The sequence below is a fragment of the Callionymus lyra genome, chromosome 16 (assembly GCF_982586985.1).
Source record: "Callionymus lyra chromosome 16, fCalLyr1.hap1.1, whole genome shotgun sequence".
Lineage (NCBI taxonomy): Eukaryota > Metazoa > Chordata > Actinopteri > Syngnathiformes > Callionymidae > Callionymus > Callionymus lyra.
Window position 1 is genome coordinate 16,782,570 of NC_141833.1, and position 19,773 is coordinate 16,802,342.

The 19,773-nt window shown below is 39.2% G+C and overlaps 1 protein-coding gene across 1 annotated transcript in view; it reads left to right on the plus strand.

Moving 5' to 3' along the window:
- The window catches only part of cntnap3 (contactin associated protein family member 3), a 76,689-nt gene that overhangs the window by 34,891 nt on the left and 22,025 nt on the right, over nt 1-19,773 (plus strand). The window contains exons 4-12 of the mRNA XM_087810423.1: nt 2,217-2,364; nt 3,547-3,747; nt 9,268-9,443; nt 9,670-9,801; nt 12,122-12,389; nt 13,626-13,769; nt 13,823-13,988; nt 17,953-18,059; nt 19,266-19,385. Of these exons, the coding sequence (XP_087666549.1) occupies nt 2,217-2,364; nt 3,547-3,747; nt 9,268-9,443; nt 9,670-9,801; nt 12,122-12,389; nt 13,626-13,769; nt 13,823-13,988; nt 17,953-18,059; nt 19,266-19,385 (1,462 nt within the window). The remainder of the gene's footprint in view (nt 1-2,216; nt 2,365-3,546; nt 3,748-9,267; nt 9,444-9,669; nt 9,802-12,121; nt 12,390-13,625; nt 13,770-13,822; nt 13,989-17,952; nt 18,060-19,265; nt 19,386-19,773) is intronic.

Below are 19,773 nucleotides of genomic sequence, written 5' to 3' on the forward strand. Positions count from 1 at the left end.
TTTTTTTTATTTAATAAAATATTTTTTCATGAAAATAATCGCCACATTTTCAAGGTTTCCTTTATTAACTTTAATTAAAAAAAACAAAACAATTTAATGTCAATTAAAACTTTTTTTTTTCTCCTGCTTTCACCCTAATATTTTTTTTATAAATTATAATCATAAATATGTCTTCATGAAAAAGAATCAAACTTTCACAGAGTCCTTACTTTAAATTGAATATAAAATAAACAACGAATCTAATGACAATTAAAATATTTGTTTAAATTCCTTTGATCTCCTCATGTTTTCTCCCTTATCGTTTATTATTTGATAATCATAAATTCATAAATTAAAATATGTTTTCATGACAAACAATCACCAAATTATCAAAGGGTCCTTCAATTAACTTTAATAAAATATAAAATAAAAAATTAATTCAATGTCAATTAAAATTAACATTTTTAAAATGCCTTTGTTCATTTCCTGTTTTCACACTAAGTCTTTCATAAATTATAACCATAAATGTTTTAATAATAAATTTTTATGTTTATAATCATTACATTTTCATTTCAGTCCTTAAATTAAATATAAAATAAAAGTGTTAAAACTTGTTTTCCTAAGATGGAAAAAAAAAAATCAGGCTCTACAGTGAATTTTCTTTTTTAATTATTAAGGATTATATTAATCTTTAAACTTTCATTTAGCTCTCTATTGTTTCACAAACAAACAAACAACAGACGGGGGCGCCGGAGGTCACCGGTTTGTTCACCAGGTTCAGTCGGAGTCACAGAGAAGTTCGACGTCTTCTCTCTCAGGAACTCTGTGTCTGGACTGAATTAAAAGGTTTTCTCTTTTAAGTGGAGCTTTAATGGAGCGAAGCTTTCAACACTCGTCGCCTCCTTAAGAGTTTCTCACGACGGCCTCTCGCCGCCGAAGAAGAAGAAGAAGAGGCGGCGGCGAACTTGGACGACCTCGCGTTCACTCGTTTCTCATGACATCAGAGATCAAACCAGGGTTGAATAAAGATCATTTTAAATGTGAGGTGTGGTCTAGGGGCCACTTGCCGCACTTTGGCTTCAAATCTTGTGCAAATGTTGTTGATTTTCAAAAAAGTTTGTTGTCAATTTTGAATATTAAGACAATTACTTGTGGTTTTATGCCTGTAAATATTTTACTTTACAATGTTTTTTTAATAAATGTGATTTTTTGGGAATTTTTTTTAATATAAAGTGTGCAGTGGAGTTTAACGGAAAAAGCTGAGAGGGCCAATACCTCTGCCAAGGAGCTCATTTCACATGAAAGAAAATGATCAGAACAAAGGTCAAGGTAAAAAAAAAAGGTGACCTGTAATGTAAAAATTCCACTTATTTTGTTTTGTAACTATTATCGTTATAATTAATATTTATTACTAATTAAATGTTTTGTTTTAACCCTTTTTCACCCGTTTTCTTTTGTTCTTGTTGGATTATTTTTGCAATTTTTGCAATTTTTTGGTGTCTAGATTTGTGATTTTTATTTAAATAAAATTTGCACCAAAGAGTATTTAAAAAAAAAAAAATAGTTCAAATTTTCATGTAGTTTGACCTTTTAGCTCGACAACCTCCAACAACAGAGTGAGTTTCTCGTGCTGCCGTTCACAAGTGAGTAAAAAAGGGTCTGAAAAGAGCTGAGCCAGAAGGCAAAACTCTCCCCGAAAGCGAACCAGTCGTGTCCACGACTCTGACGGAGGAACATTCGGGAAGCGGCGAACGCTGCGTTGATCAAAGTCAATATTATTCGAATAACATCGGCGTCACGCAGTCGTGTCGGATTTAAAATTAGAATCTTCTATTTATAAGTCGACAGACGCGTCAAGAAAACCTTTTAATCTTCTTCTACTGTCGCGCAGGAGACGTTTCTGTTTCCGAACATCTTTTTATTCCGAGTTAAATAATGAGCCGCGTCACGACTGCGCACCGATCTTCACCCTAGAGTCACGATACATGCAGGTGACATCACTTCCTGTTCCTGTATGGAAATAAGAGCTTGTGTGTGAGCTTGTTCGTTGTTGGTTAAACCTGGTCAGCGATCAGAGAGACTCCACTTTTGTCTCGGGTCAAGAAGTGAATTCTTGTGAGTCGGACAGACTCTGACTCACTAGAACACCTGAGCTGTAGCTCTGAGTTCACTGAGAGGGGGTGAGAGTTGACTTCACGAGCAGAAACCTGTGAGGTTTTTTTTCTTTTTTTTCTCAGTCTTTTCCAGGAAACACAAACGCCGACAGCGTCGTTCAGCACAAGCTGCAGCAGACGACCGTCGCTCGCTTCCTCAGACTCATCCCGCTCGGCTGGAACCCCAACGGGCGCATCGGACTCCGGCTGGAGGTCTACGGGTGTCCCTACAGTGAGTCACCCCGACATGAACCGACTAGATTCCTTCTGTGGGACTATGACTTATCACAGCCCTTAAGGGGAAACTAGAAAACTGAAACACTTATATTTTAAAAATATTCTTTTAATTCTGGAATTAATTACTTTGATTCTTTGATCTTTGTTTTCTTTTCCCTTTAGCTAAACAAACAATTAAATTATTCTTTTAGCAAGAAAAGCATTCGCACAGTTTTTGTTTTGTTCTCAAATATATATATATATTTGTTCATTAATCCCTTTGATCTTTTCCTGTCTTCTTCATTTTTTTCAAAAAATGATAATGACATTTTATAAAATATATATGTTTTCATGAAACATATATTTAAACTTAACTTTAATAAAACATAAAATAAATCTAATACAATCTATATACTGTATTATATTTTTTATTTTCCCTGTTTTCTCTTCTAATTTTTTCATGGATTTTAATCATAAATGTTAAAAAAAAAAGTTTCTTCATGAAACAAATCATCACATTTTTACAGATCCTTAAATTAAAAAGAATATGAAATAAAATAAATAATTTAATGACAATTAGAATTGTTGTTAAAATCTTTTGATCTTCTCCCGTTTTCTCATTTAATCATAAATGTTTTCACAAAGATTTGTTTCATGATAATATCGTCACATTTCGTCATTCATAAATTAAAAACTAATTAAATGAAAATGAAAACGTTTTTCCAAATTACTTTGATTTTTTTATTTATTTATTTTTAATTGTAGAATATACATCAAAACATGTTTTCATCAAATACAAATGACATTCTTTGATTTTCTTTAACAAAAACTACCTTCCCTCCCTCAAAAACAAAAATAAAATAAAAAAGTAAAATAAATCACTGCACCCTTACATACAATTCTGTGACTAAATTCCTTTGATCTTTCCTTGTCTTCTTAATCTTTTCAAAAAAGATCATCATGAAGGTTTTCATAAAAAAAAATATTGTCCTGAAAATAATTGCCACATTTTTAGACCTTAAATCAACTTAAAATAAAAACGAATTCAACGCCAATTAAAACAAATATTTTTAATTGCCTTTGATCTTTTCTTGTTTTTATAAAAGGCATCAGTTTCTTTATTTAATCTATTTTCGTCATGAATTCTAAGAGAAATCTCTCCGTGAAGAAAACTTGTAACTGATTTTTTAAATTTCAGCCTCGGTTGTTGTGAGTTTCGGAGACGGTGGTGGAGGTCTGACGTACCGTCCGAGTCCAGGGACCAAACACGAGTTCAAGGTCAACCTGAAGTTCAAAACGAGCAGGAACTCGGGGACCCTTCTGTACGTGGAGGGTGACCTTGGACTCGACCTCAGCGTGGAGCTGCTGCGAGGAAAACTGCTGCTGCTCCTCAGAAAAGGTCAAATGTTGATTCCGTTCTTCGGCTTCGCTGCTCGTAATCTAACATTCCCGATCAGTTTCAACCTCATGTTTTTACTTCACAAACACTGGAAACTCCCACAATTCCAACGTGCCCTGAATGCATCACGGCATCCTCTCTCAGAGATTCTCCTCGTGAATATCTCACGCTACGTCGGCTTTTCTAATTTGCTGGTTCTCAGTCTGCTGCGCTTTTTGTTCTCCGGCCTCATTATTTCTGACGCCGACGTCTTCCTCGCCACGACCGGCCGGCGTCGCCGCGAGCGTGGAGGTCGTGTAGCTGCTGTGACGGGTCAGATGTGGATGTGAAGGACAAGTCGAAACCCAGGGGGCGCCGTGAGGCCGGAGTTTTTTCTTTTTTAAAAATACAATTGAAGGGCGACCATGTTGGTTCTGACGTATTTACTTTGTCATGGACTGGATTGATTTAGAGGCAATAACTGTAAAATATAATTTAAAAAAAGTCGTTATAGTATTTTTGTTCCCTCTTATGTGAACAGTTAATTTCATCTGAAGTTAGTCTTTTTTTTTTAATTAATATATTTTTGAGAGTTTTTTTGGTGGATTTACAAGTTATTTTCCTCCAGTAGATATTATTTTCATATTGTACAAATTATACGATATCATAAAACATGTTTTTTTTATTTTATATATACAAAATATATAGAAATATTACAAATAATAGAAATATTTTATATTTCTTGTAGCTTGTAGCATTTTTGCACACAAATTCAAATAGTTTTTTTGCCGTTTTTTGACACCCCAATTTTACAAGGAAGGAGAAGTAAAGCTACAGTTCTTTTCATTTGGCTCTTTTGGGAAAATTAAGAAATGTCCGCCTTATAACTATGTGATTGTATGCAGAAAAATTCGATTTTAAATAATAAAAAAAAAGTTAGAAGGGACCGAGATATTTCAGCCAAATTAAAATAAAAGAAATATTCAATTTAAAAGGTTTTTTTCAAGTTTTTTTTATCTCTTTACTTCTATATATTGCCAAAATGTTTATTTTCATATCCTCTCATGTCAATTTTCAAAGGCGTCATCTATTTAAAATACTTCTTACACTCACCGACACAGACGGACAGCTTTGTGTTCGGGTTTTTCTTCAGTAAACTGGATTTTCTTTGAGCTGTTGTTTTAAAAATTCCTCCGAGGCGTTAAAGTCAAAACACAAGCGAGGATTCGTGTCATACAGTCGACCAGTCATCGATTTCTGCTCCGCGCCTGGTCTTTGCTATTCATGAAGCGTCCGCCGTCGTCGGCCCCGTGGCTCGCTCGGGGTCCGCGGCGGGAGATCTCCAGTCACTCGTTAAACACACTTTAGAGCCTCGTAAACCCACAAAGGTGACGCACTCGTAACGCAGAGATCACAATCAATCTGAACGAGTCACAAAACAGATGCTGCTGTTTTTTTCTCTCCGGGTTTTTTTCTGCTGCTCTGAGACCGACTCGTTAGTTTGAGTGTGATTTTATATCAGAGTCAGAAACTTTTACTGCCGGTGATAGAAACACAATACAGAATTAATTTGGTGTCAGTACAGAATAAATGATTAATATAACATATACAAACAAGTTAAATATAATAGTCCATTGACTCATGAAGCCCCCCGGTGGACACAATTGTATCACATGTATAAAACTTTAAGACAAACTCAATGATTAATTCATTATATATGATTCAAATTAAGTGAGATGACTCATGGTTCTACTCAAAAATCAATCTTGAACTAAAACAACATCAACTTACAATGTGTGTATCCAGGCAGTCAAACATGTTCAGCTAGTTTGTTAAATTAAACAAAAAACACTTTTATAATCACTCTCTAATTCAATAAACAGTCTTGGCATCACTCCCTCTCACTGAACTCAGTCAGTCACTCCATTTTTTTTAACGTTTCTTAAAATAAAGCAGCAAATGTTGCTTTGATCTATTTGGGAAGTTAAACATGGTCATTAATCCGAGCAACTCATGGTTGCTTGAAACATGTTAAAAAGGAACCTTCAATAAACACTCTTAGTATCCCACTCCCTCTCAGTAAACTCAGCCATGTTTCTTAAAATATGTAACAAATTGTGCTTCAAGCTATTTAGACAGTTAACCATGGTCAACAATCCGAGAAACTCCGCTATGTAACATGACCAGGAAACGGCCTTTGTCTCACTCCCTCTCACTGAACTCAGTCAACTTCCAAATCATCGAATTGCTCTTATAATAATGTAGCAAAATGGTGCTTCAAACTTATTTCGATAGTTAAACATGGTCAACAATCTGAGAAACTTATGTCCGCTTTGTAACACGAGCAGAAACTACACTCAGTAAACACTTTTAGTCTCATTCCCTCTCAGTAAACTCAGCCAGCCATTCAAAAAAAAAAGAAAATATTCTTAAATTAATGTAACAAATTTTGCATTAAGCTATTAAGACAGTTAAACATGGTCAACAATCCGAGAAACTCATGTCAGCTTTGTAACACGAGCAGAAAAGCAGTCTTAGTCTCATTCCCTCTCAGTAAACTCAGCCAGCCATTCCTTTTTTAAAATATGTTTCTTAAACTAATGTTAGAAATTGTGATTCAAGAATTGGAGCAACTCCCGTCGCTAAAACACTCTTCTTTCCACTCCCTCTCAGTGAACTCAGCCAACTCCCATGGCAATTGATTCTTCTTAAAATAGTTTACCAAATTGTGCTTTAAGCCTTTAAGACGGTTAAACATGGTCAACAATTCGAGAAACTCCGCTTTGTAACATGACCAGGAAACGGCCTTTGTCTCACTCCCTCTCACTGAACTCAGTCAACTTCCAAGTCATCGAATTGCTCTTATAATAATGTAGCAAAATGGTGCTTCAAACTATTTCGGCAGTTAAACATGGTCAACAATCTGAGAGACCATTTTTCGGCTCGTGTTACAAAGCGGACATGAGTTTTTGTCTCATTCCCTCTCAGTAAACTCAGCCAGCCATTCATTAAAAAAAAGAAAAAAAAAGTTTCTTAATTTAATGTAGCAAATTGTGCTTTATGCCATTAAGAAGGTTAAACATGGTCAACAATCCGAGAAACTCATGTCCGCTTTGTAACACGAGCAGAAAAGCGGTCTTAGTCTCACTCCCTCTCAGTGAACTCAGCCAGCCATTCATTTAAAAAAAAATGTTTCATAAAATAATGTCGCAAATTGTGCTTCAAGAATCTGAGCAACTCATGTTCGCCAAAACAATCTACGTCCCACTCCCTCTCAGTGAACTCAGCCCCTCAGTGAAGCTGTGCTTCAGGCAGTTAAACACGGTCAAAAATGCGAGCGACTCAAAGTTTAGTTGGTGGTTTGTTGTCGAGTCGGAGTCCCAGCGAGTCTCTCTCTCCGGTTCATCTTTCTCTTCTTCTTCTTCTTCTTCTTCTAAATCCGGGGAAAACGTTCCAAAAACATCCAGATTGTAATTTCATGTTTCAATTCATCTGTTTCTTCACCAGCGGCTCCGAAGCTCCAGAGACTTCGCCGCCGAACCTTTACGTTTATAGCCGCTGATGAAAAAGACGTGAAATTGATTTTCCGCGCCTCCCTGCTGGATTGAAGGAGGGATCACAGGAGGAGAGAAAGAAAGAGTGGAGCTGCTGGAGCTTCTATATTAACATCGACGTCGTCTCCTCTGGCCTCGTGCGCCGCCATCGATCCGTCTTCCCGTCAGCGGCGCGATAATAAGATCACTCACGGCCGCGCCTGCTGCCGCCGCGGCCGCGTCCTCTCGCTCGCTACCCTCTCGCTCGCTACCCTCTCGCTCGCTACCCTCTTGCTCGCGTCCTCTCGCTCGCACCCCTCTCGCTCGCACACTTGTTTGTGATCCACTTGTTTTTCACGAAAGATTCCCCGAGTGTCTCCGGATTCTCATCAAAGCCACGTTTGTCCGGCGACTCCGTCCTCTGGCGTCTCGGCGTGAGCGTCTCCCCGAAGACGCCGCTGATGCATTTTTAATGACTGTGTTCAGCTCTTTTTTTTTTCTGGCGTTTCTTCTCGTCCTCAGCAGAATCCCACGACTCCCCCCCTTCCGCACTTTGGTGGGGGGGTGGGGGGGGGGGGTTCCTGAAATGGATCCACTACTGGCCGCGAGTTCATCAAATATTTATGTCGAGAGTTTTAGGAATCGACGCTTTTGGATCTGTCGCTCTGACCCAGATGTGGGGACCCCTGCTGGGCGGGAGGGGAATTGAAAAATATCGGAATATTACAATTTTAATTAGTTATTCATTTCATTTTCTACCGCTTTATCCCTTATGGGGGTCGCGGGGAGACTGGAGTCTATCCCAGTATCATAGGGCGAGAGGCAGGGGACACCCTGGACAGGAGGACACACAAAGACAGACAACCATTCACACACAATCAATCGACCTCTGTATGTTTTTGGACTGTGGGAGGAAACCGGAGTGCCCGGAGTAAACCTACACAACACTGGGAGAACATACCAACTCCACACAGAAAGGTCACAAGTTGCCTTGTCCTGGAAGCGAACCAGCAACCTCAGCAACGACTGCACCGATTTTAAATGAGTTAATACTTATACTAATACTAAATTCAATAATTTCCATATTAAAAGTCGGATTTCATTTTTTTAAAAATAATTAATAAAATATAAATTGAATGTTTTCAAAATTTATTTTAAAAGTTTACACATAGAATTTGATTTTTTTCCCACAATTTTATTATATATTTTTTTTAAATCTTTTTTTTTTGCTTATAAAATTCATTTTAGTTTTTTAATTTTTCCTTCTCAATAAAATGTGTATAAAATACATTTTAAAAAAAAGTTTAAACGTAGAATTTAACATTCTAATTACAAAAAAATAAAAAAATAATAATTCTAAATGCAATATTTTTAATCTACAGTGTATAAAATTCAATATAAAAACTTATATAATAGTTGCGCCACAAGACAATACCAAAAGATTACTCAAAAAGTTACCGGTCTGTACAGCAACACTGCAGAAAATGTATTACATTTTGTATCACATTCATTTAAGGTTTTTCCTTCTCAATTAAATGTGTATAGAATGAAAATAAATGTTTTAATAAAAATGTATTCAACAACAAGTTATTTAAAAGTAATAATTATATGTTTAAAAAAACATTTCAATTAAAAACATAATTTCAACATTTTTAACGATAAATTCAACCATCAATATTCTGAAGTCACTGATTTACTTTCAAAGCTACCCTGACAGAGCTGAGCCACAAGACAAACTTGCTAACATGTTAACTAATGGTGTGGTATAGCATTAGCTAACATGTGAGCGTTAGCATTTTAGCTAATGCTTCACATGTTAGCATTAGCATTTTAGCTAACGATACCATCCTATACCATTATCTAACATCTTAGCTAATGCTACCATCTTAGCTAATGCTATACCATCCTAAACCTTAGTTAACTTCTTAGCTAACGCTAACAAGGCAACACTATCCACCACAGCCGTCAGTTTATCTTCTCTTGCTTTTTCTTCTTCTTCTTCTTGCAGGAGGAACGGCGTCGGAGGAAGCGCGACCTCTGACCTCTCTGGGCAGCCTCCTGGACGACCACCACTGGCACCGACTCGCCCTGGAGCGTCGCGGCTCTCAGCTCAACCTCACGGTGGACAAACACGTGGAGAAGATCAGGATCCATGAGGAGTTCGAGCGCTGGAGCGTTCGTCAGGTGAGGCCGGCAACTGTTGTGTTGACAAACCCGCTGCTGTTGTGTATTTGTTTGTGTTGTGTGGTTCGATTTATTTATCTTGTTGTGTAACTTATCTGTCGTCGTTTAGGTTGTTGTTTAATCAAATGTGTGTGTTTTGTTGTAACTTCTATTGCTACTGGATTTCATTTGTGTTGTGTTGGCAGGTTCATGGTTGTGTCGACTCATCTGTTGTGTTTCTCTGCAGATGAGCGTCGGAAGCTTCCAGAACCGCCACGAGTCCAACAAGCTGTTCCACGGCTGCCTGGAGAACCTGCGCTTCGACGGAGTCAAACTGATCGAACTGGCAAAACACGGCGACCAGCGAGTCTCACTGACGGTGAGTTTGTCGTTTGGAAAAGTTACTTACAAAAAAGTAAAGGAAAGTTTAACACAAAGGGTTTGATTTAATATCAACATGCAAATATTCACCGCCTTTGTTCATTTTTGTGTTGCAATTAAACTTCCAGCCGCTAGATGGCAGCAGTCGTTACACCCACCGCAGCTAAAGGAATATTGAAATACCGCGAGATCCCGTGATGACTGAGGACAAGAGGATACAGTCGACTCCAGCAGCTTTTAAAGCTGTTTTTTTTTTTTTGTATTTTGGTTTCAAAACAAATATAAGTAGTTATGACTTCATCAAAAGTCATATGGTCTGTAAATTCTGGGTATGACTGAGGACTAGAGGATACAGTCGACTCCAGCAGCTTTTAAAGCTGATGTTTGGACATATTTTGTTTTCAAAACAATTCAAAGCAGTTACAACTGAGGAAGAGTGGATACAGTGACTCCAGCAGCTTTTAAAGTTGATGTTTGGACGTATTTTGTTTTCAAAACAAATCAAAGCGGTTACAACTGAGGACAAGAGGATACAGTGACTCCAGCAGATTTTAAAGCTGATGTTTGGACGTAGTTTGGTTTCAAACCAAATAAAAGCAGTTACAACTAAGGACGAGAGGATACAGTGACTCCAGCAGCTTTTAAAGTTGATGTTTGGACGTATTTTGTTTTCAAAACAAATCAAAGCAGTTACAACTGAGGACGAGAGGATACAGTGACTCCAGCATCTTATAAAGCTGATGTTTGGACGTATTTTGGTTTTAAACCAAATAAAAGCAGTTACAACTGAGGACGAGAGGATACAGTGACTCCAGCATCTTATAAAGCTGATGTTTGAACATATTTTGGTTTGAAACCAAATAAAAGCAGTTACAACTAAGGACGAGAGGATACAGTGACTCCAGCAGCTTTTAAAGCTGATGTTTGGACATATTTTAGTTTGAAAACAATTGAAAGTAGTTACAACTAAGGACGAGAGGATACAGTGACTCCAGCAGCTTTTAAAGTTGATGTTTGGACGTATTTTGTTTTCAAAACAAATCAAAGCGGTTACAACTGAGGACAAGAGGATACAGTGACTCCAGCAGATTTTAAAGCTGATGTTTGGACGTAGTTTGGTTTCAAACCAAATAAAAGCAGTTACAACTAAGGACGAGAGGATACAGTGACTCCAGCAGCTTTTAAAGTTGATGTTTGGACGTATTTTGTTTTCAAAACAAATCAAAGCAGTTACAACTGAGGACGAGAGGATACAGTGACTCCAGCATCTTATAAAGCTGATGTTTGGACGTATTTTGGTTTCAAACCAAATAAAAGCAGTTACAACTGAGGACGAGAGGATACAGTCGACTCCAGCATCTTATAAAGCTGATGTTTGAACATATTTTGGTTTGAAACCAAATAAAAGCAGTTACAACTAAGGACGAGAGGATACAGTGACTCCAGCAGCTTTTAAAGTTGATGTTTGGACGTATTTTGTTTTCAAAACAAATCAAAGCAGTTACAACTGAGGACGAGAGGATACAGTGACTCCAGCATCTTATAAAGCTGATGTTTGGACGTATTTTGGTTTCAAACCAAATAAAAGCAGTTACAACTGAGGACGAGAGGATACAGTCGACTCCAGCATCTTATAAAGCTGATGTTTGAACATATTTTGGTTTGAAACCAAATAAAAGCAGTTACAACTAAGGACGAGAGGATACAGTGACTCCAGCAGCTTTTAAAGCTTATGTTTGGACATATTTTAGTTTGAAAACAATTGAAATCAGTTACGACTTCGTCAAGAGTCATGTGGTCTGTAAATACTGCAACACCAGAGTCAAGTACTCGACAATACTACACATATATCCTTGTTACTACAGTATCACTATATATCGTATCATTGCCTCTGAATGCGTATCTTGATTCATGAAGTTCAGCTCATGGTTCGATTAATAATGCCTGCGATGGCTTTTGTGCAAGAATCAAAAGTCTCTCCACATTCAAAGTACGTCATGAAAAACAGTCGCACTTCCCTGCGTCTGATCTGCGCCGCGGTCGCTGGGATCGATCCTGATCTCCCGGCGAGAGGCGGCGATAGTCGCGGCTCTTTATGCAGCGATGAAGATACCGGCTGCAGATGCATCTGGTTTTATCTCCGCAGGTGACTTTGCCGTTTGTTTACCTGCGTTATCATTATGCTAATGCTAGCGTCCGACCGGAGGGGACTCGCTGATGAGACGGCGCCGACCCGGGGGTCGTCGACACGCCCTCCGCCGGCGGATGAATATTCAAGCTTTCCTCGCCGTAATCAGTTTCCTGTGTGACCCTCACAGGGCAACGTGACCTTCGCTTGCGTCGAGCCCGTCGCCGTCGCCCTCACCTTCCCCGGCCCCAGCAGTTTCCTGCAGCTGCCAGCGGGTGGCGACGCGGCGTCCGGGGGTTGGTCCGTGGGCTTCCAGTTCAGGACGTGGAACAGAGGCGGACTCCTGCTCACCTTCCAGCTGCCGGGTCAGGGGGGCGTGGCCTGGCTGCACCTGCACGAGGGCAGGCTCCGCCTCCAGGTACACAAGGCTGGACGAGTGCAGCTGGAGCTCAGCACAGGTGAGTGTGAACGACCTCCACACGACCTTCACACACCAGCGTGTTTATCATGTTTGTGTTGAATGATTTGTTGCCATCAAGCCTGTGTTGAAAAATGTGTGTCATTGTTGTTGTGTAGCCAGTTTTATGTTGATTTATATCATGATTTGTGTCGACTGTAACTTGTTGTTTGTAGTTCATTTTTGTGATCAGTTGTTGTGTTTATAGTTTGTCATCCCTCATAGTTGACAAATTTGTCATCGTTTAGTTTACTCATTCCTTTGTGTATTTTTCCAGTGTCTTGTGCAGTTAGTGTCTGTTGTGTAATTCATGGTTGTTTTTGGTCATTTATGGATGCGTTGTGTACTTTATGTTTGCATTGTGTAGATTTTCTCGTTGTGCAATCAATAGTTGCGTTGTATAATTTATGGTTGTGTTGTGTAGTTTTTTTGTGTCGTTTAATATATGGATGCGTTGTGTAGTTTTTTGTGTTGTGTAATTTATGGTTGCGTTTTTGTAGTTTGACTACGTTCGAGTTGAGTAGTCCGTCTTTGTGTTATGTAGTGTATGGTTGTGTCGTGTAAATAGTCATTGTGTATTTCCTCATGCAACGTGTAGTTTGTCATGGTGTTGTGTAGATCGTCATGATGTTGTGTAGTTCCTAATGGTGTTGTTGTGTTCATGGTGTTATCTTGTTCATAGTTTTGTGGTGTTCACAGTGTTGTCGTGTTCATGGTGTTATCTTGTTCATAGTGTTGTTGTGTTCATGGTGTTATCTTGTTGAAAGTGTTGTCGTGTTCATGGTGTTGTGGTGTTCACAGTGTTGTGGTGTTCACAGTGTTGTCGTGTTCACAGTGTTGTCGTGTTCACAGTGTTGTCGTGTTCATGGTGTTATCTTGTTCACAGTGTTGTCGTGTTCATGGTGTTATCTTGTTCACAGTGTTGTCGTGTTCATGGTGTTATCTTGTTCATAGTGTTGTCGTGTTCATTGTGTTATCTTGTTCATAGTGTTGACGTGTTCATGGTGTCATCTTGTTAATAGTGTTATCTTGTTCATAGTGTTGTCGTTCTCATAGTGTTGTCGTGCTCATGTTGTAGTTGTGCTCATGGTGTTATCTTGTTCATAGTGTTGTTGTGCTCATAGTGTTGTCGTGCTCATGTTGTAGTTGTGTTCATGGTGTCGTCTCGTTCATGGTGTCATCTCGTTCATGGTGTAGTTGTGCGTCTGCACTCACACTAAAGTGCTGTGGTCAGCAGGCTCTGCTCTGAACGACGGTCAGTGGCACACCGTGGAGCTCAGGTCCAGACGTGGTCGAGTGTTTCTCTCGGTGGATCACGAGGACGACGTCAGTTCTCCGACTTCCTTTCCCGTCTCCGTCGACGGTCACGTCTTCTTCGGAGGTGAGTTTAAAAAAAATGTATCGCACGTCTTCGTCTCACCCTCCACTCGTCAGGATGTCCGGGCGACGAGCCGGACTGCAGGAACCCCTTCAACACGTTCCAGGGATGTCTGCGGCTGCTGACTCTGGACCAGTCGGCCGTGGATCTGATCCGGGTGCAGCAGGAGCAGCTGGGCCGCTACAACGACCTGCAGGTGGACATGTGCGGGATCATCGACAGGTCGGTCGTTCTGCTCTCCATTCTGTTTTTTTATTCCTGGAAACCATTTGTGTTGCTCCCGCGGCGACACTATTCTGGATTTGTTTGCCTCCGACCGAACAATGAATAATTGACGCCGTCGTATTTATTCTGAACTCGTCACAAAAACTCCTGCTGTTCACGAAAATGTAACATTCAGGACGTGGAAGTTATTCACCGTCTCCAGGAATATTATCAGACACGTGTTAACATCAACAAACCTTCATCACAACTGTTCATAGAACCAGCAGGTCGCACTTGCGCGCACAAATACAGTCAAATGCGAACAACCAACCCAAAATACACATCATGAACAGAAGTCACCCTTTGGTAGTTTGTAGTTGTGCGATTCGGTAAAACACATTATTTTTGAATCCAAAAAAAGGAAACTAGTCATAATCTGCTTTTGGTTAACACACTTAAGAAAATCAATGGTTCAGGGACAGATTCAGGTTCATTACACAAGTGTGCGATTTAGTCATGTCAAGTCTGGATACTGCATTCATATGTTTTATGTTAAAGACTTTGAGAACTACTTCCTGCTGAGTCAGTGTTTAATTCTTCTCAGACAATATACAGTTTCAGGTCTGTGTCGGTTAATTCACACAAGTGTGCGATTCAGTCATTCATGTCCAATCTGGAAACTGCATTGAAGAGTTTGAGATAGAACTACTTCCTGTTGAGTCAGCGTTTTACTTATTCTCAGACAATATACAGTCCCTGCGTTTTGTGGGTTAATTCACAGAAGTGTGCGATTCAGTCATGTCTAGTCTGAATCTTGAATTCACCAATTTTCTATTTGGCTTTCTTCATGTTGAGTCATAGGTTTACCGATTGACACACGGTGTACAGATCTTGGTGCGTTTAAGAGATGTGAGTTTACTCACAGATGTGTGCGATTCATGTCCAGTCCAGGTGCTGTATTTATACGTTTTCTGTTTAAGATAATTTCTTTCTCTTGGGTCAGAAGTCTACTGATTCACACATGATGTACCGATCCAAGTGTGTTTGAGTGGCTAAGCTAACACAGGTGTGCGATTCAGTCAGTTATGTCCAGTCTGGAAGCTGTATTCACATGTTTTACTGAGTGAGAACTACTTCCTGATGGGTCAGTAGTTCACTGATTCTCACATGATTTACAGTTGGGGTGGGTGTTGTGGGTTCATTCACAAAAGTGTGCGATTCAGTCACTCATTTCCAACCTGGAAGCTGAATTTGCTATTTTCTAAGTTTAGATTGAGTGTGAAGTACTTCCTGTTGAATCAATAGTTTACCGTCTCACAAACAATCTACAGTTTCCGTGTGTTAGTCACAGACGTGTGTGATTCAGTCAGTCATTTCCAGCCTGGAATTCACTTGTTTTCTGTAATGCTTGAATGACAACTACTTCCTGTGGAGTAACATGTTTACTGATCCACACAAAATGTACAGATTCAGGTTTACGTAGTTTCTGTTTAGATTGAATATTTGAGTGAAAACTACTTCCTGTTGAGTCACAGGTTAACAGATTTACACGAGATGCGTTTGAGTGCCGAGTGGTTCATCACAAACGCGTGCAAATCAGTCCGTCATTTCCTGTCTAGAAGCTGAAGTCACTTGTTTTTCCATTGAGTTTGAGTCAGAACTACTTCCTGTCGAGTCACAGGTTAACAGATTCACACGAGATGCGTTTGAGTGCCGAGTGGTTCATCACAAACGTGTGCGAATCAGTCCGTCATTTCCTGTCTGGAAGCTGAAGTCACTCGTTTTTCATTGAGTTTGAGTCAGAACTACTTCCTGTCGAGTCACAGGTTAACAGATTCACACGAGATGCATTCGAGTGCCGAGCGGTTCATCACAAACGTGTGCGAATCAGTCCGTCATTTCCTGTCTGGAAGCTGAAGTCACTCGTTTTTCATTGAGTTTGAGTCAGAACTACTTCCTGTCGAGTCACAGGTTAACAGATTCACACGAGATGCGTTTGAATGCCGAGTGGTTCATCACAAACGTGTGCGAATCAGTCCGTCATTTCCAGTCTGGAAGCTGAAGTCACTCGTTTTTCCATTGAGTTTGAGTGAGAACTACTTCCTGTCGAGTCATTAGTTTAGCCAGTTCTGTGATCCGCTCAAATAAGCGAATCTTCTCCGCCGCGCGTTAGCATCGTTGCCGCTCAGCGACTCGAACGTTTGCAGAACCACTTCATGTTTATCTTTCCTTTAACGAGCCGGAACCCCCGGGAGACTCGCACCAGATCGCCGCGGCGGTCGCAGCGATAACGGCGGTCGCAGCGATAACGGCGATCCCCGCGGAGATGGCGTGCGACGGGAAGGCGGGCGATCGGAACCAATCGTCTGCGTCCGGTCGCGTCGGAGAACGGCGGCGCAATTAATCGCACAATTAGCAGCATTATTGAAGTCGTCCTGCGGGCGCGACAGTCAGGGAATCAAACGCCGGGACAAATATTGAGCCGGCGGCGCATTCCCGCGCCAGATAAGCACAGAGTCCCCGGCGAGTTTAATTAAATGTTCGCTTGTTTGTGCATCGCATTGACTCGTGGACGAGCGGAACCACTGCAGCTACGAACCTCGAGATTACATTTGAGCCCCCGAGATGTTGTGCAGCGTAACGCGGTGAAGATGTACTTGTGAGTTCAGCAGGCCGCTCAGTGTGTGTGTGTGAGTGTGTATATGTGTACTTTTCATACTTGACCTTTAATGACCCTAGACAGTTTCAGAATCCATTTTTTTTTTTTTTTACATTAATGCACATTTACAGGGTTTTTTATATACAAGTTAAATTATTGTTTATATGAATTATGATAATGGATTTCCATTATTTTCACATATTTGTTAATAGTTCAACTTAATTATCATTTTTTAAACATATTCTTTTAAAAAGCATTTTAAAGCCCTTTAATTTATCTAAAATGTACAATATTGATGTCAGATCATGAATTAATGTTAAGAATAAATAACCTTGGAAAATAATGATTCGCAGGACAACAAGAAAATTAGGACATTATTAAGAAAATGATTAATATAATCGACTTATTAAATAGAAACAGAACAACCAACTTTAATTTATGAGAGCATTTTTATTTAGAATTTAAAAAAAATGATTTCTCAAAATGTAAACTTTGTTTATTCATATTTAAATATTAATTACTGGTCATTATATCTATAAAATTGTTTTACATTTATGGATACTTGGTGTCATTTTATCATTCATATTTTTATATTGTATATTATAGTGTAATTTATTATTTTTTCTAATTACATTATTTAACTACTAAATAATAATAAAATTTAAAATAATTTAATACATTTGATTTGATTATTTTATTCTTCAAAGAAAATTTGATGGTGACATCTAAATTAACTTTATTTATTTTTCATCTTTCGCTTCTTTTTGCTTCGTAATTTCTGTTGTACATATATTTCATGGATCTAATAAACCGACCTGCACTCAACTACTTCTGCCTGGTCCAGGACGTGATCGCTTTTAATTAAAAAAAAAAAAATAAAGATCTCAATTCATTTAACTTCAATATAAAGAGAGAGAATTGATATTATGATTAAATATTTTAGTTTACATTTTGATTAAAAAAGAAAAAAAAGAGTTACATTTCTTAAAATTAAAGGAAAACTACACGTTCTATATATCTTAATTTTAATTACTGTTAATCAAGTAACTATCCCATTTTCATTTGTCAATTACATATAAAATACATTATTAAATAATTAAAAAACATTACTTGAAAAAATACAGTAATTAAGTCCACATAACTTTTTTTTCAATGATAATCTGATGGTGATGTCAGACTTCAGTTTTTCTTCTTTTCTGCTTAACATTTGATCAGGATTGAATTAATCTGCTCTCAACTACTTCTGTCTGGTCCAGGAAGTGGCCGCTGCACGATCAGAGGTTCTGGTGTTACGCTAAACTCCGTCACGTGTCGCCCCCTAAGGTGTTCCCCGAGTCGCTGCGAACACGGCGGACGCTGCACTCAGTCGTGGACCAACTTCCACTGCAACTGCTCCGACATCGGGTACAGCGGCGCCACCTGCCACAGCTGTGAGTCCAACAACACGTTCGCACAACACGCTGCATCGATTTACAATAACTTCGCACGACAAACCCCGATGAGTCGTTCATGTGCGACTCGAACAAGCCTCTTTGAAACTTTTTTCCCAAAACTTTTTTTTCTGACCTTCCTGACCTCCCTCCAAGTTCCACTCTTCAAAAATGGCACTTTTTAATAAGTACTTGAAGTAGAAGATGAAATAACTACAGTAAAGTCAATAAATGTCAACTTCCTGTTTTTCACCTTCTTGACTTTCAGACATTTCCCTCGTCCACTGAGACTTTTTTTATTTTACGTTTATGAAACTCACACTCTGACCTTTCCGTAGGAAAAATATTTGACGGACGTTGACGTCGCAACATTCTGACATTCCAATTTGGAGCCGACTTTACACGTCCGATATTATCCGTCGCTCTTTTTTGACTTTGAAATGTCGTTTCTTTCTTCATCTCTGGACACTTTCATTAGTGTTAACATGTGAACGCAGCAACAACAGCCGCAGACCAAAGCAGTCGAACACAGAAGAAGAGAAATAAAGATGGGAAAACCAGAAAACTCTGGTCAGAAAAAATAAATACAAATAAAATCAGACATATTGAAGTTGAACTTAGAAAAGTAAAAACTTGCTAAAAACGTTTTAATCACCTCTAAATACTTAAAATAATAATAAGATGAACAAACTTAACAATTGAACCACTGGATTAAAATATCTCCCGTGAACAAAACGTTGATTTTTAATCTTTTTTTAAAGCCACAAAAAGTGTGTTTAACGTCAAACTCATCATCAACAAACAAACATAAAAAGGCAGCAGAACTCACCAAGGTTTTTCTTCCGTCTTGACTGAAGACGCCTGAGCTCCACATGTCCTTGTGAACCTAAGACTGGAGTTCTCCACACAGACACTTCCTCGGAACATGAATCTCTCACGAATGGCTGCCAGGTGATTGCCAGCAGGTGTGCAGGGAGCGGCCGGAGGGCCGGGTCACGCCCACATTTTCTTTTAGCTTATTTAAGAATAAAAGTATTTTTCTCTTTTAAATTTAACTTAAAAGTATTAAACGCCCAACACTGGTTTGTGAGAATAAGTTTGAAATTCTGAAGAGATTTTAATAATTCATTGTTTTTATGATAGTTTGTAAAGTAAAATAAACAGATGAGATTAAAAAATTTTTTTTATTTTGTTGACTCTCCTCAGCGGTTCACCAGCAGTCCTGCGAGGCCTACAAATATCAGGGAAACACATCTGGACACTTTTACATCGACGTGGACGGAAGTGGATCAATCAGACCTCAGCTGGTGTTCTGCAACATGACAGGTGACTGTTGATCTCTCTTCACTTCCTCCTCCATCTCTTTTTACTTCCTTCCTCATCTCTCCTCACTTCCTCCTTCATCTCTCCTCACTATCTCTTCCTTCTCTCTTCACTTCCTCCTTCATCTCTCTTTACTTCCTTCCTCATCTCTCCTCACTTCCTCCTCCATCTCCCCTCACTTCCCCCTTCATCTCTCCTCACTTCCTCCTCCATCTCTCCTCACTTCCTCCTCCATCTCTCCTCACTATCTCCTCCTTCATCTCTTCTAACTTCCTCCTTAATCTCTCCTCACTTCCTCCTCCATCTCCCCTCGCTTCCTGTTCCATCTCTCTCACTTACTCTTCCATCTCTTCTCACTTCCTCCTCCATCTCTCCTCACTATCTCCTCCAT